At 37.8% G+C, this 17,304-nt stretch overlaps 5 protein-coding genes across 6 annotated transcripts in view; all 5 read left to right on the top strand.

Annotated features, from left to right (window-relative positions):
• Positions 1-17,304, top strand: part of cldnj (claudin j) — a 42,356-nt gene that overhangs the window by 23,057 nt on the left and 1,995 nt on the right. The gene's annotated exons all lie outside the window — the stretch shown is intronic.
• Positions 2,477-3,759, top strand: LOC103138273 (claudin-4-like). Its single transcript, XM_007552404.2, has one exon. It carries the CDS (start codon positions 2,560-2,562, stop codon positions 3,199-3,201), a length of 642 nt encoding a protein of 213 aa, XP_007552466.1. The 5' UTR covers positions 2,477-2,559; the 3' UTR covers positions 3,202-3,759.
• On the top strand, positions 6,561-7,729 carry cldnf (claudin f). Its single transcript, XM_007552405.2, has one exon. It carries the CDS (start codon positions 6,708-6,710, stop codon positions 7,458-7,460), a length of 753 nt encoding a protein of 250 aa, XP_007552467.1. The 5' UTR covers positions 6,561-6,707; the 3' UTR covers positions 7,461-7,729.
• LOC103138275 (claudin-4-like) lies at positions 8,938-10,296 on the top strand. The gene has a single exon (XM_007552406.2). It carries the CDS (start codon positions 8,953-8,955, stop codon positions 9,889-9,891), a length of 939 nt encoding a protein of 312 aa, XP_007552468.2. The 5' UTR covers positions 8,938-8,952; the 3' UTR covers positions 9,892-10,296.
• Positions 14,212-15,179, top strand: LOC103138276 (claudin-4-like). Its single transcript, XM_007552407.2, has one exon. It carries the CDS (start codon positions 14,346-14,348, stop codon positions 15,009-15,011), a length of 666 nt encoding a protein of 221 aa, XP_007552469.1. The 5' UTR covers positions 14,212-14,345; the 3' UTR covers positions 15,012-15,179.

Consider the following 17,304-nt stretch of genomic DNA (forward strand, 5'->3'; position numbering starts at 1 on the left):
TTATTTCACTTGGGAGAAAAATGTTATAAGTGAAATAATATGCCAGTGGAACTAGAACTGCGTTGCTAGGTAACGGGCAAGTCTTGGCGGGGGTTGCTAGGTAACAGCGCTGTGCCCGTTGATCGTTAGTAAAGCGGAATAACTGCCCTGTTGTACTTTTTCATCAATATTAAGGAATTGTTCATTTAAAACAGGCTCATATCTTTCTGAAAAGTTACTTGTAAGTTAGTTTTGTCTTATTTCACGTGAATTTAAAATATCCGCACTAGAAACTAGACAGAAATACTTGTGTGATTTTGTGTTTCTGCAGTTTACCCTTCTGAGCTGATCTAATACTTTTCTGGGTAAATGTCTTAGATTTTTCTCGATCTGTTTCCAATAAAAACAGACCTACACTCCTTTGTGTTATTCATCATTAAGCTAATCTCCAAGAATAAGCTTCTGAAAAGATTGTTTTTCTAGATTCTTTTCAAGCGTTTGTAACCAACAAGTGTTGGATAGGTGTGGCTCTCTGGGAAGAGCAGCTTTGTTTTCAGCTGGGAAGTTGAGGGTTTGACTCCAGCCAACCGTTTCATGCAAATGTTCGCTTCGGCAAAATAATTTACCTAAACTTTCCTATAAATGCTGTGACAACGGCAGCTAGTTTCATGGGATTTGATGAATTCAGTCCTTTTTTGTGAAGCAGAAGCAACATGGATTCTCTATAGTTACACGGTATATGTCAGTTCCTGAGCTAGCTCTGTTGTAATTCTGCCGTTCAGCATCTCTTAACAATTTAAAACATTTTCTGCCAGTTTGAACCTTTCTTTAGGCACTTTGTCCAAAATACGAGGACATTTATGACTTTAAAATATGAGCACTTAGAGAATTTCAACGTTTGAGAACATACTATCATAAATCAGGAGGTTTTTTTCTTAAAAATACAAACTTAAATTTGTAATATCTTTGAAAGGATATTACTGAGCTGCCTGGGTAAACAGCTGTGCAACACTGCCCCTCACTGGTAGAGGAAGAGAAATTATCTTCTCATTCAAATTCTTAATTTAGCCAATTTAAGCATTCTATTTAAAAATTAAGTTGATTTTGTAGTTAATATAGAAGGTACTAATGCAACATCATATCATAAGGAGCAGCTGCAGCACATCAGCTTAAGTAAAAAATATGTGTGAAAAGCTTTAATACTCTTTTTTTCATTGATAAATGTTAGAAACTGATCAGTTATTAGCACTTGCTTTCCTTTTACATATTTTACATGTTTTTTTTTCTTAAATCTGAACTTTGGTGCTTTTATTTTCCAAGAATTTAAAATATTCATGGAATATTTTAAATTCCACGAATTTAAAAGATGTGAAACATGCAGCTTAAAATCAGGAAAAGCAGGGATTGTATTTAAACACTGATCATGCTTGGGGTAATTAAAACTCCTTTTTAGAAAACAGGGATCAAAATGACTGAAAATAGTACATAAAAAATCTAAATATAAGAAGCAAATTAAAAGATAAACAATAAAATATAATTGTGTTAAAAGAAGCAGGAGAATAGAAACAAAATGCTCTCTTTGCAACAGATTGTTGAAAAGAGACTGTAATATTGTGACAGAAAAATATAACATTGTGTGTCATCAGCATAGACGTCTACATTTGAAACAATAAGATTACACACACTGAATAAAGATACACACCTTTTTTTTTCTCATCGTCTGAAATTAAATCAGACCAAACCTGTTCCGTTTCAGGTCAGTCAGAATTACAATAAAATATTTCTATTGATTAAATGCAACAATAGTGAGAGATTTATTAAAATCAGAAAGCAGCGTGTTCCAGTTGTGGCCTTAAAATACATCCATAATCTCAGCTTTACCTCATTGGTAAAGAGGCACTAATCATTCTTTACGTAAACTTTGGATTTTGAAGATATTAATAAATAAATTAGTCATATTCTCTCATATTCCACACAGCTAAATAACGTTAGCTGTGTGGAATGCCTTTTGTAACTGAACAAAACACACTGAATTCCACATCACATCTACATGTTAAGATTATCATAGTCAAGCTAGCATCACTGACTTACTTCCCTCTTTTCCATCATTAAATCCTTTTCCTGACCTTGTTGTCATAGTGTTGATAATTAGTAGCAAATCGCTGTGTCCCTTTTTCTTTATATATCACGCAAACATTTAAGATTTTGTGCGTTATGTTGACAACTTAACAGCTGAAACTAATGCTAGTTTCAGCTGTTTTAGCATTTTTCCCAGGGAGACGGGGTCCACATTGAAGGGGTTTATTGTTAAAAGTTATCAAACTTTTCCTTCAATGAGGTTCCCAGCACTGATCACATTAGTTTACTGATTGCTCACCTTGAAACTTGCAGGTCAGCACTGCATTAAGGACACCTTGTGTTTGTGTACAAACACTTTCCAGCCAATAGCTGCTGAGGTCGGTGGTATCGGCTACCCTCATGTTTCTGTCCACTCTGCTCACATAAGAACCTTTACAGTCGAGCCTGCGACATTTCCTCTGTTTTCTCATTGAGTTTGGTGCGTCGCAGCAAGGCAGGAAGATGGTTTCTCAGGGCGTTCAGATCACCGGCATAGTCATAGCCACGATCGGCTGGCTGCTGGACATCGTGGTGTGCGGGCTGCCCATGTGGAGGGTGTCCGCCTTCGTGGGCGCCAACATCATCACGGCTCAGACCATCTGGGAGGGCCTGTGGATGAGCTGCGTGGTGCAGAGCACGGGCCAGATGCAGTGCAAGGTCTACGACTCCATGCTGGCGCTGGAGCAGGACCTGCAGGCGGCCCGCGCCATGATCATCGTCTCCATCTTGTTGGGCATTTTGGGGCTGTTCATGGCCATCGCTGGAGGAAAGTGCACCAACTGCATTGAGGACGAGCAATCCAAGTCGAAGGTCTGCATCGTTTCTGGGGTTATGTTCATCCTCGCCGGGGTGCTGTGCCTCATTCCCGTCTCCTGGTCCGCCAACTCCGTCATCAACAGGTTCTACAACTTGATGTTGTCTGGAATTCCTCAATACGAGTTGGGAGCATCGTTGTACATCGGCTGGGCAGCTTCTGCCTTGTTCCTGATTGGAGGGGGGCTACTTTGCTGGAATTGCCCCGCCGGTGAGGAAGACCTGAACTACGTTTCCAAACCCAGATTCACCCCAGTGAAGACCGCTTCCACATCCAGAGAATACGTATAAGGTTTCCCTCCTAACACGGACACGAAGGCTCAACACAGCTGACATGTCAGCTCGCATTGATCTTACTGATGGATCCACGGAAAGTGTAAATACTGTACGAATTCTCAGCGTTTGGTCGGTTTTATGAGGAGGTTTGATTGTGAGACCAAAGGCGTAAATGATAAATAATTGTGGTAAATGTTATTATTTCCTGTAGTTTAGCTAACTTAAACAGGCTTTCTGTCATAATGATTACTTTGGAAACAATCTGTTTAGGTAATCCAAGAAATTAATATTTAATTCCTTTTGAACATTGTAAGAGATTTTATTAATTATTAAATGTCATTGTGATCATTTATATTTTTAAAGAAATTGACCCTAATAACAGACACATCTATGTGTAAATAAATACGTAACACTTTTTCTTTTACTTTTAAATTCTTTTTGTTCTCCATATACTCATGTAACTTTACTTGTTTTGTGTTTGTAATGTAAATAAACTCTGTTAAAACTGGATTATTACGTTATAGTTCCATGGAAAATGTAAAAATTAAATAAAATATTACGCAAGTACTCGAATATTCTTTCAGTTTATTTCCTGGTTGGAACATTTTGGGCGAGACGTCCATATTAACACTTTTCTGAGTTTTAAACCTCAGTCTGAATTTAATAAAACTCTTCCAAACTTTAGTTAACTTACACTTAATTAAACATTAGAGTTTTCTTGTTTCTGTGCTTTAAAACAGAAACGAAATGATGATGAGATTGTTTTGTAATATTTTCCAGGTGACGAACTTGTTGTTGGCGCAGCGTCATGTGACCGAGGCGTGTCTCGTTGGTTTTGTGTATACAAACGTTTCAGTCATGGGACGTTGTGAGACTTTTTTTTTTTTTTTTTCAGGAAAGCTTTCGATGCAGACGGAGTTGATCTCAGGTTGTTTTCTGTCAGTGCCGCACCTTAAGCTTCCAGTTTCAGGACAGATTTTCTCTCTTCAAATGTTTGTTTTTGTCCCATGAAGCTGTGTCACAAAATACACTTATCAGGAAACACAGTTCAGACTCTCCCTACTGTTTTGTTTGTGATGAAGGAAAAAAAAAATCTCCATTTCCATTCTGTGTTGACCTGACCATATCTGGATGAATATTGTATTGATCCTCCACCAAACTGTCCTGTTAAATAAATTATTATTTGTGTTCTGATGAACCTCAGATTGAAAGTAGCTTTTAAAGATAGCAACCTTTAAACTGGTATTAAACATATCTCTAATTAATCAAACAGTTTGGTATTAAAAGCAGGTTTTTATTGGTTTCTCTATATTATTATATTAGCTGTGAACAGAAATTGTCATAATTAACAGAAGAAAGGCTTGTAAACATCAATCTGTGTGTAGTTAGTCTATAAATGCTGATATTGTCAGCTGCTCACAAATACTTAAAATCCACAAAAACATGAAATCTGCTCTAAATACTCTCATAACTTCCTTTTTTAATGGTTAAAATATGTATTAATATGCACATTCGAAGCCATAACTACAGAATATAACATCTACAGATGGTTGGCTTCCTTACCTTTGCTCTCAGCCAATCAGTACCAAGGAAGATAAATGCAGCTCCTGGATTGGCTGCTTTGCAAACGCCAGCCAATGGCGCATCAAGTAGCATTTTAGCTTCCAAATCTGCATTTTCTTTCAAATATTTTAGATGTGCTCTGCTGAAAAATCCATAAACAATTCGGGAATCACCTTCCGCAGAATAAGCCGTGAATATTGAGCAGCAAACATTTTAATACTATTCTAATTTATTTAATATTACTGCACTTAACTTTGGGCCTTTTTTGAGTTTGCATACATTCCTTTCTGTTTTACAGATTGTGTTGGAGTAGCTCTTTTATTGGAAACCATAAACATGTGTGTGCGTGTGTGCATGTGTGTGTGTGTGTGTGTTCTAGTCAATTTACAAACCTGACCCAGTTGCAACAGACGGTTATCCACATTGTCTGACCCAAGCACCATCATGTACAAATAAATACACCCATTTAGGAGGTAGAAATAATTCTGGAAACTCTAACTGAGCAAAAAAAGGACAAATTTACTTTGATTTAAACTCAGACAGTGAGAAAGAAACTATTATTTGACAACGGGAGCGTTACAGTTGAAACCAGTTTATGTACACTGGATAAAGACAGATTTTTTTTTGCACTGTCTGAAGTCAAATCACACCAAATTTTTCCTGTTTTAGGTTAATTAGGATTACCAAATTTGTTTATATTTGTTAAATGCTGTGAAACTTGAAGAGAAGTGAGATTATTTTTGTAACTTCCCTCAAATTCAAAAGTTTAAATACATTTGGTCAGTATCAGGGATGACTAAATGTAATGATAAAAAATTTATAAGTTGGGTTAGAACAGTTTGGACAAACAAGAATAAGTTTGGGTTTGTACAATGGCTGCTGGAAGAGACCAATGTTTTGTTGTTGACTTACCATCCAGAAACCACTTGCTGCAGTCTTGTTGGTTGTGCAGGAGGCACCACTTCTGCTTTTCAACAATGTATGGTTGTATAATTGTGCATCTGCTTGCAGCCATTTTTATTTATGAGTGTAATCTTGGAGTTGGGGGTGTGGCCAGCAACTTATTTAGATTTAAAGGGACAGTATTATATAAACTTGGCTTTTTTGAGCTTTGCATCGTGTTATTCAATCATCAAAACAAACCTGGAGTGTTGCTTTGATTATTTCATGCATGTTTGAGAAATCCTTTAATCTCCATGGCAACTATTCAACTGAGCAAAATGCCAGGGTGGACTTAGCCCCGCCTTCAAGACGCAGCTCATCCTCAGAGCTGCAGTTTCTGAGCTTCTGCCCCGCAGAGCAGCTCTCCCCCACTCAGCTCCTTCAGACTAGCCAGCAGCAATTAGCAAACACCTGCTGAGCTGATTATAGTCACTACTTTTCAGTGCAGCACTGTTAAAAATGTTGTTAAAGGGTTAATAGAGGAACCATGTTGTGATGAATTCCTGAAGGTGGAGTTTCAGAAACAGCAGGAGTTTTTAAAGAGACAGAGACCCAATTTCAAGGTGTTAAATTAAGAGATAAAATTTATTTTAATTCATATTTGATAGATACATAATTTTTATAACAACTTAAGTTAACATAGTTACTTGATTGTGTTATAAAATGACAACAATGTGCCTGGAAAACAATACTGCTCCTTTAAATGACAAGAGGAGACTGGAATCTCATTGCAGTCTGCTGAAATGAGACTCTTCACATTTTTTGTAATATTTAGTACAAAAAGTGTAATGAGCATGTTTTCTACAGACCTAACCTGTTCAAGGAAGCATAATGGGTCACCTTTAAAGTAGCTGCCACTCCTCTACCTGCAAGAGAAGGAATCTTGTTTGTCCAGAGGAACTCACCTGACAACAGGACAGCACCTCCTCCTTCCCATTCTGTGACAAGCAGCCGGTGAGAGAGCTGCATCTCTCCGAGAACCAACTCATTCCTGCCGCGGACGAAGCCTCTTCACCATGGGGAGGGTTGGCAAGGAAGTGGCAGCCCAGGTCATCAGCTTCATAGGCCTGATCCTGGCCGCCGTCTGCTGCGGCATCCCCATGTGGCGAGTGACCTCCTACATCGGCGCCAACATCGTGACGGGCCAGATAGTCTGGGACGGGCTGTGGATGAACTGTGTGATGCAGAGTACGGGTCAGATGCAGTGTAAGCTCAACGAGTCGGTGATGCGGCTGTCGCAGGACCTGCAGGCCGCCCGTGCGCTGGTAATCATCTGCCTGATCTTGGGCTTCATTGGCTTCATCGTCACCTTCATTGGGACCAAGTGCACCAGCTGCTTGAAGAAGGACTCCAGCAACGCCAATGCAGTGATCATCGGTGGGTGTCTCTTAATCCTGGCAGCCATCTTGATCCTGGTCCCCGTCTGCTGGTCGGCGGCAATCAGCGTCTCAGACTTCCAGAGCCCCTTGACCATCGAGACACAGAAAAGGGAAATTGGAGCTTCTATTTACATCGGTTGGTGTTCGACAGTGTTGCTTCTGATCGGAGGGATCATCCTGACCACGTCCTGTCCTCCCAGTAAGCCCTATTATCCACCCTACAGACCGCCGATGTACACCTACGGGCGCCCGAACACGGCGGCGTACGGTCCAGTGTACGCGGCGCCGTCCAACCAGCCGTACACCGGGACGTACACCGGGAGCTACGTCCCCGCCAAACCCTACGCAGCTCCAAGCGCATACTCTGCTCAGCCATACGTCAGAAACTGAAACTCTGGTTTGCACTGTATCATAAAACTGCATCTCAACAGATACTGTATTTTTAAAAGACGCTTTGTAATCCAGCAAAATGTGATGTAAAAGTACTTTCTTCAATAGCTCTGATTCTGGAGGACTGTTGTTCCCTCTTTCCTGTGTAACTCATGCATCGCTTTCTAAGGAAACAACTGTGGTTGTATTTATTTTCCAACTTTCTGAGTTGCTATGATTCATTGTTTCCCAGAAAAACTGCTTCAATAAAATGATTGAGTCTTTTTACATTTTTCTGTTTGTGGAGTCATTTTATACAATAATAATAAAAAAAAGAAAAAAGATGGGGTTTTATTTTTGTTAAGTCACATTATAATTATGGAGGACTAAAACTGACTAAAATAATAGAGATACATAAGTAAAGAAATCAATACACTTAAAACGCAACATTTTATTTAAGAACTTTTATATAAAAGTTTTTATTAATTACTTTCTTTTCCAGTTAAATTCTAACAGTATAAATTTTACTTCTTTTAATTTTTTTCTTATTTTCTTTTCACCCTATATATAGATACATTTATTTATCTATATAAGGAAGAATATATCTATATAATTTTATCTTAAATAAATTTATCTTAAAATTTATTTAAGAATTTTTTTTATTTATCTTAAATAAAAAATGGTAACTTTTTAGTTTTGCAAGTAAAATACAATCTATGAGTTTATATCTGTGCCCAATATAGACACACATACATTTTACGTATATATATATATATATATATATATATATATATATATATATATATATATATATTTGAGATATTATGTGTGTGTTTATATGTGTGTGTGCTTTCCAAAATAGGATTGGAGACATGAAAAAAGTTTGTCTGCAATCATAAGAAGTTGTCAAACGGCCTGTAAAGGTAATAAATTATTTTAAACATATTTGTAAAAATGTAAAAAGTCTTCTTTAATTATTATTTTTAACATAAATACATCTTGCTCATTAGGAAATGTCTTTGGTATTCCATGACATCTTCTACTTTTTAATTGATTACAGTTTTTTCAAGAGGATTAAAGTAAATAAAGTCATATTTAATAAATTAGAATATATGTCTAGATGCGGCTTGCTTGTCAGATTAAGAGGAACCAGTTGGTGTTATGCATACTTGTCGTTAAATTCATGTTTCTGTTTTATAAAATGTCATTTATATTGTTCTGACGTAATAGTATAATTATAAATGTCAAGTTTCTTTTATTAACTTTAAGTGGAAAATCATTTTAACATATGAATCTATTTGAAGTGTTTAACTTAGTGACACAGTTTCTTAAATAATATATTAATGTGCTGAACGGACCTGTAGTAAAACCAGGAAGAGACTCCCTAAATGGAAATAAACAAGCACATGTCCGGTGAAACTCTCCGTTTTAAAAACCTGAAACCATTTCTTGGAAGCGACGTCCCAGTCCGTCCAAGACCCAACAGCATCATTTGTTGTTGTTTAAATCAGGAATGCTGATCGTCATCTGCATAAGGTCATCCATCTTGTCGAAACTGCGCCTCAGCTGCACAAAAAATGATGTGAAAAATCTGGTCAGACTGGTAAATCTCCACACAAACTGGTTCAGATCCGAGGTGAAGCTGCTCTGGCTCCGCCTTCAAGCCGACGTCCTTAAAACCAACTGGGCTTTGAAAGCGTTGGCATTAAGTTGTTCAACCGGCCGACCTCTCAACTCGTTTGTCTTCTCTGCTCGGTTCTGCTCCAACTCAAACTCCATCATGGTGTCAATGGGACGACAGATGCTGGGCTTCGTCCTGGCCGTCATCGGCTTCATCGGGACCATCATGACCTGCGCCCTGCCCATGTGGAAGGTCACGGCCTTCATCGGCGCCAACATCGTGACGGCGCAGATCATCTGGGAGGGCTTGTGGATGAACTGCGTGATGCAGAGCACCGGCCAGATGCAGTGCAAGATCTACGACTCGCTGCTGGCGCTGCCGCAGGACCTGCAGGCTGCCCGGGCGCTGGTGGTCGTCGCCATCATCGTCTCCGCCATGGGAATCATCCTTGGTGTCGCTGGAGGGAAGTGCACCAACTTCGTTGAGGAGCCGCGCGCCAAAGTCAGGGTGGCCATCGCGTCCGGGGTGGTCTTCATCTGCGCTGGGGTTCTGGTGTTGGTCCCCGTGTGCTGGTCCGCCAACACCATCATCAGGGACTTCTACAACCCGATCATGACCAATGCCCAGCGGCGGGAGCTGGGCGCAGCGCTCTACATCGGCTGGGGCACGGCGGCGCTGCTCATCCTGGGAGGGGCCCTGCTGTGCAGCTCCTGTCCTCCCAAACACGAGGCCCCAGAGTATCCGATGAGGTACAGCCAGGAACCCCTGAAGTACAGCCAGGGACCCAAATCTGTGGCCAGATCCGTAGCCAGCAGCCGGGCGTACGTCTGAAAGCTGAGAAAGACTGTAAATTACTGACATTCGTAAGCGAAATGCCTTCCATGTGTCTTTCTGAAAGAGTGATTGACTGACTGAGAGGCTGGATTCTTGAAAGAAATCTGGGAATCCTTAGCTGGGGACCTTCTTAAAGAAGAAAGATGTGGTGTGAGTTACGGTCCAGTTTTTACACTTACTGGACCATATAAGAGCGTTGTGTTCTCTGAATGTGAAGTCTGAACTGGTTTATGACCATTAAGACTAACAATTGACTTTGTACAAGAGACCAGTGATATATTGTGAATTTATTGTAAAGTATTCTGTCTATTTTAAACGTTATGATTGTTTTTTTTTATTATCACTTATTGAATTGTGTTTTTGAACCTTATACCTTTGTAATAAATTGTGGTCATCATATTATTACTGTTGTCAGAGATCATTTCTTGGTCAGAGATTCCCTTTTGGTTACAAACCTCCAGAAACACAAAAGTATTTATGCTCTTGTTTCGAGTGCAGATACCTTGGTCCACTTAAAATAAGTAAAAACTAAATCACAAGGAACTTCAGCAACATATCGGAGCTTGTTTTAAGTCAACAATTTAGTAATATTGATTTTGTAATTAATTGGCAAATTGTTTCAGGTATAACATGGGAAAAATGTCATATAAGTGAAATAATCTGACAGTAGAACAAACTGGGTTGCTAGGCGACAGGCTGGGGTTGCTAGGTAACGACGGCAGTGAAACTAGGATTATTTCATAAATATTCAGGAATTACTGACTTAAAACAAGCTCATATATCTTGCTGAAAAGTTACTAAACCAAAAATACTGAGAAGGATTTTGTATTTTTGCAGTCCAACCACACAAATTTCACAATTCAAAAGTGTTTCTTTGATTCTCACAGAGAAATTACATAAACATTAAACTTTCAAAATCTACCAAATAATAATACATATCTAAAACTATATTCATGAGTAACAGCTGAGACACTTTTTCTTTCTTGGAGGAAGTGTTAAAACGTGTCTGGGGGGAAACTTTTGTGCAGTGAAAGTATGTAAAAACATGCAACTGTTCAAACTCGTCAGGCTTTTTCCAGCCCAGCTAAACCAGTTCTACTGTCCGGCCCAGAGTCGGAGCCTTTTCGGTTCCTGTTGAGTTTCTGCCAACATTACACACCTCGTTACTTACACGGGGGAAAAGGTTTGAGTGTTTGGAGGTAGAAAATAAGGTTCACTTGTTCTGAAGTTGTGTTTCAAAGACCTTAACTTCACAGTGAATGAATGTCACAGAGTTACTTTTGGTCAGATTCAATCTGATCAGTTTGCTGTATGAGAAATTAGACTTTATATTTGTGGGAACAGAAACAAAAGGAGCACTTTCTATCTTTATTTGAGCACATATTACAAACTAAAACAAAACACATTTCCACCAATCTGGTTTTGTACCAATTATGGGGCATTTTATACCTGATTTATAATTTTATATAACCTCAGTTTCATAGAATGAAATAAAACTTAAATTAGGTTTATAAAGGCTTCAGAGGCCAAACTGGAACCATCATCAATGGAAACAGGATGTGAAGTAAGATCTTCAAAAAATAATATACAATAATTTCCAAACAAGAAAAGAGGAGTTTATGATTATTTATTCATACAGATGTGTAAGCATTCAGAAAAATATCCAACAGGTTAAGAAGAAATTACTTGTTTAGTATAAAAGGAAGAAATGTGTAAAGTGAATACAAACTGAACTGGAGCTGACATTAATTAGCTTTTTTTCTTATACATTTTTTATTCACCAGTTAGTGTACATACAACAAACATCACATACTAACAAAAAGGGATATGGATCAACAAAATAATAACCGGATAATAGCACAAATTAACATTTCCCGTTTTTTTTTGTTTTTTTTTGTAAAAACTCTCAAAACCTGTCATGTTAATAACCTGTCATGTTAATAATCCAGTTGACTTCATATTAAAAATAATCTTTATCATTTTTTAAACATGGGCTTGTTTGAACAAACTAGTTTCACATATTGCATAATAGAAACTCATCAAATCCTTTAAATCTTGATTTATGTAAACTCTTATAGTCTGTATAATGAATGGAATAAGTTTCATAGCTAATATCTATTTTTACTGCCATTTTGATCAATGCCTAATCAAAGCTGCCAATCAGGTAATAAAAAGATGGAGCTGCTTCACATATTAAACTTTATTTAATATGTGATCCAAATGTTTGTCTGTAACTTCTGATAGTGAAGAAATGGTGAAATTGTTGTGACTTTCAGAAATGATTCCCATTACGTGAGCAGAGTCAACACACCCTGTCCTGTTCCTGCTAACTTATCTGGTTTCACATTCCTGCGTCTGCTTTCAGGCACGCCGGCTGACTCGCCCAGGAACCGGTTCCAGGCGCAGGAGTTCACCTAAAACTCAGCGACGCTTCCGCAAAATCCCACACAGTCAGAAGAAAACAGCTGAAACTGCAGCTCTTATTTTTAACTTTTAGTGCCTGGAGTGAGTAAACAAACTATGGGTCTGAAAAAAAAAAGGATTTATAAAATTTTCTGTACATAAAACAATCTCTAGGCAAGTCCAATTCAAAATTACTTTATTGATCCTAAAGGCAAATTAAATGTAGCTCATATTAAATCAGATTCAGAGTTAGATAGTGATGGCTGCTGGCAGGAAAGATTTCCTATAGCAGTCTGTATTACAGCGAATCTGAAGAAGCCTCTGACTGAAGACACTCAAAGGTCAAAGGACCTGGTCTGATTTTAAAATGCTAAAAAAACATTAAACTTTAGTGAAATACACACAAAACAAAGATAAACTTAAATATTCTAAAAATACACGAGTCAAAACATGAATGTTTATTAATTTAGTGTAACGATTGTAACTTAATCCAGTATCAAAGTATTTCTCATCTTGCACGTCTGTCCTGTTTCAAATGAATATAGTTGAGCTCAAAATTATTCATACTCCTGGCTGGTTTAACCTAAGATTATTTTCATCCAACCAGGAAGTCTGATTATTAGAAATGAGACGTACATACGTAGTCAACTTTGGAAAAAAAAGTGCATATTTATGTTTTATTCTAAAAGGGTGTGTCAAAAAATATTTATTACTGGTTACCTTCTCAATAATCAGTATAAAAGTCTTTTTTGGTATTGCAGGAATAAACTCAGATTTTTTGGTGTTTCTATTGGTGTTTTAATTAGAAGTTTATTGCTACACCTATAATAAACTAGTTTATTATAAAGTCGCCATATCAAACTTCCTACATGGTTGAGTTTCACTCACATAAGATTTATTTACAGCTAATTTCTCAAACTTCCTGTGACCTTCTGAACTGAGTCTTCTAGTAACTTATGTATCTAAATGACACGTCATCAGCTTTTAAGATAAATGAAGAAAGAGGAGTAAACAGTGTGAGTAAAACTGCTGCTTGTGGTTTGAGGGACTGATTTATTTTTGAGAATGACATTTAAGATTGTGAAACATGGGAGAGTTATGTTAGCGCTAATTTAATAACATAACATCCTGCAGTTGTGAAATATTTCATGTTGATTTGGTGAAGGTGAGAAGCTAAAATGATCCGACTGTCTTTGCATCTAATTACACTGCAAAAACACGACATCTTACCAGGTATATTTGGTTTAGTTACTGCAAATATCTTAGCAAACTTGAGAAAAGGCTAAACAAACTAACTTTTTAGCAAGATTTGGGAGCTTGTTTTTAGTCAAAAATAATTTTTTTCCCCTTATTGCTTTTTGAATGTCTTCATTTTCTGCAAAAACACAAAATATTACCAATTTTTTTTGGTCTAGTTTATAGTACCAATATCTTAATACAACTGAAATAAGACAAAACTAACTGACAGGTTTTCAGAAAGATGTGGGAGCCTGTTTTAGATCAATAATTCCCCAATAGTGATGAAAAAGTTCAGATTGATTCGCTTGTGGGAAAAATGTCTTGAACTTCTTCATCAATATTAAGGAATTATTGACGACCAACAAGCTCAACGCATATGAGCTTGTTGGTAAAAGTTGCTTAAAAGTTACTTGTTAGTCAGTTAGTTGTAAGATTTTTGCATAAGAAACTGGACCAAAATACTTGGTGATACTGAGTTTTTACAGTGTTCAGATGCTTTAGGCTTTGTCATCTTTGACAAACACTCCCGTTGCTCCACATGACAAACTGTCATCATTCTCTGCAGCCTGATTTCTGGTTACTGATGTTCCAGGAATACATTGTGCAGCATTCTCAGTACTCAGAAAAATGGTTGAAACCCCAACCTTTATTGTCCTTGCACACAAAACCCGCCTGCAGGTGAGGAATCATTTGGCAGGCCTTCTAGTGTTTCCCTCATAGCTTGGCGTTCACACCTCCCATTCTTCTGCTGCCTGAGGTTCACACAAACACCCAGGCGCCACTCTGTATTCTGCCAGAGACGCACAGCGATGGCCTCCATGGGGTTGCAGATTGCCGGTTGCGCCTTGGCGCTCTTCGGTTGGATCGGGGTTCTCATCGTCTGCGCGCTGCCCATGTGGCGGGTCACGGCGTTCATCGGCAACAACATTGTGACCTCGCAGATCATGTGGGAGGGCATCTGGATGAGCTGCGTGGTGCAGAGCACCGGCCAGATGCAGTGCAAGGTGTACGACTCCATGCTGGCGCTGAGCAATGACCTTCAGGGCGCCAGAGCTTTGGTGGTGGTTTCCATCGTCGTCGGCATCGTGGGACTCCTGATTGCTTTTGTCGGGGGAAAGTGCACAAACTTCATTCCGGAGGAGAAGGCCAAGGCGAAGGCCTCGGTGGCTGCAGGAGCCATCCTGATCGTCAGCGGAGTCCTCTGCCTCGTTCCCGTTTCCTGGACGGCCACCATCATCGTCCAGGACTTCTACAACCCTCTGGTGATAGACGCGCAGAAACGAGAGATCGGGGCGTCTCTGTACATCGGCTGGGGCGCCGCGCTGCTGCTGATCCTGGGAGGGGGGCTTCTGTGCGCCAGCTGCCCCCCAAAGGAGGAAAACGCCCCCTCTGTGAAGTATCTGCTGAACAGACCAGGAGGAAACAGCAAAGGAGAGTCGTACCGGTCATCCTCACCGACGAAGACGTATATTTGAGACAAACTGGGATTTGGACTCAAAAACACAAAATCTTACTGAGTATTTTTGGTCTAGTTTCTACTGGAAACATCTCGGCACACTTGAAATAGGACAAAACTAACTTACATGCAACTTTTTATCAAGATATAGGTGCTGGTTCTAAGTAAATAATTCCCTAATATAGATTTTTAAAAGCACTATTTCCTCTTTCGCCTAAAGCAAGACGTTTTCCCAGGTTAGAAGTGAAAAAATCTGCCAATGCAACTAGAACTTAAATAACCTAAACAAGCTTTATGTCTTTCTGAAAAGTTACTTTTAAGTTAGTTTTATCTTATTTCAAGTGTACTAATATACTTGCACTATAAACTAAACCAAAAATTCTTGGTAAGATTTTGTTTTTTTGCAGTGAAGGACGACATTCAAGCAGCATGAAGACAAAAAAACTATTTTTCAACCTGAAGTGAAGGAAATCAACACTTTGTCTTCTTATGACAGTCAAACCTGTGTTACTTTTTGCATTAAAAAGGTTTAGCTTTAAGTTGTACACTTCTGTATTTTTATTCATTTTGGAAAATGTTTTTTTAAGTTATTCTTTTTCATTAAAAGGACGTTTTGTTTGCTGGCTTTAAGCACCAGCAGGTGATATTTGAACCAAACACAGCAGGAACCAGTTTGGCCGGTGAAACCAGATCAAATCCCAGGAACAAAAGCAGTGACTCGGAATCACAATGCCGTAAATGTTTAGCTCCGTTTGTCCGACGTTCATACAGAAAGGACAGTAATTTGACCAGAAACTTAGCAGCTTAAATCTGCACAAACGGTTTTTAAAAGATGTTTTTTTAATGGATTTGGTGTTTTTAGTGACACAGCAGCAGCATGACGGGTTTGATGCTTTCCCAGCCAATCACAATGACACTTCAGATGAGGAAGAAGGAGTCAAATTACGCTCAAACTGGCTCTTCCTCTTTTACTCAGACATTACAGGAAATATGCTTTTTATGGTTTTCTTGTGTTAATATGTGTGTGATGGTTTTTTTTTACCTCATACACTTTTATTCCAAAATAAATATGTTTTAATTTAAATTGTCTTTCATTTATTGCTGTTAAAACTTCTGGTTTAAAAGACAAAATACACTGAAAAACAAAATCTTCAGTATTTTTGCTCTAATTTCTGGTGCAAATATCTGAGAACATTTAAAATAAGACAGAAATAATTACAAGTAATTTTTCAGCAAGATAAAAGAGCTTGTTTTAAGTTGATAATTTCTTAAAATTGATCAAAAAGTATTAGTTTTATTGGCAGATTATTTCCCTTATAACATGAGGAAAATGTCTAATTATAAATAAAATAATCTGGAAGTGAAACTAGAACTTTTTCATCAGTATTAGGAAGTTATTTACTGAAAACAAGCTCCTGTATTTTGCTCAAAAATTACTTGTGAATTAGTTTAGTGTACTAGAAAAAAGACCAAAAATACTTGGTAAGATTTTCTGGTTTTGCAGTGTAAATTCATCTTTTATTACAGATTATTTATTATTTATTAATTTAACATTGTCACACATAATAAATAAATAAATAAATATAACTTTTAATTTTATTACATTTATTTATTGGGGGTAATGTTGAATGAGGAAACAATTATTTCCAGAAAAATTACTGGAGTCACAATTATAACTACAAATTACAACCCCAACAGGTAAATGTAAGGAAAAACATTTCTATCATTATTTGACTTTTATATTATAATTAATTACTTCCTGTCTGCATAATGTTATAAATATGATGCCACAAGTTCTCCAAAAATGGAAAGAAAATAGAACATTTCCATTCATGTAAAGCAGACCTCCTCTTTTTTTGCCCTACCACCACAAACGTAAACAGGTTTGCTAAATGCCACCTGGACTTTATTTTAGAAATGTTTGACGGTTTTCCTTTGTAAAACCTGTAATAACCTGTCAGGTGATTGGAATGAAAAACAGAAACAGAGATAATTAAAAGAACAACAATCTTTGTATGCTTCAACTTTATTATGAAATGTTACAGATTGTGACTCTTTATGCAAAAGGGAGTCGTATGAATGGTAACTGATTTTTTAACTGTATACGTTGGAAATACTGTTGTAAAATTAGTCAACATATAAAAACCACTCATGTTATGAGTAATAAATGAGCTAAATTAAGATGCCACTTAAATAGCAACACAGCAGTTACTCTGATAAAGTCCAGATATTTTAAATTGGATCAGCAGCAGGATAAATTGTCTACAAGTTGAAAGATGTTCGGAAGAAAAAAAAATATTTCATTCAACTCT

The sequence above is a fragment of the Poecilia formosa genome, unplaced genomic scaffold (assembly GCF_000485575.1).
Source record: "Poecilia formosa unplaced genomic scaffold, Poecilia_formosa-5.1.2 Scaffold48, whole genome shotgun sequence".
Taxonomy (NCBI): Eukaryota; Metazoa; Chordata; class Actinopteri; order Cyprinodontiformes; family Poeciliidae; genus Poecilia; species Poecilia formosa.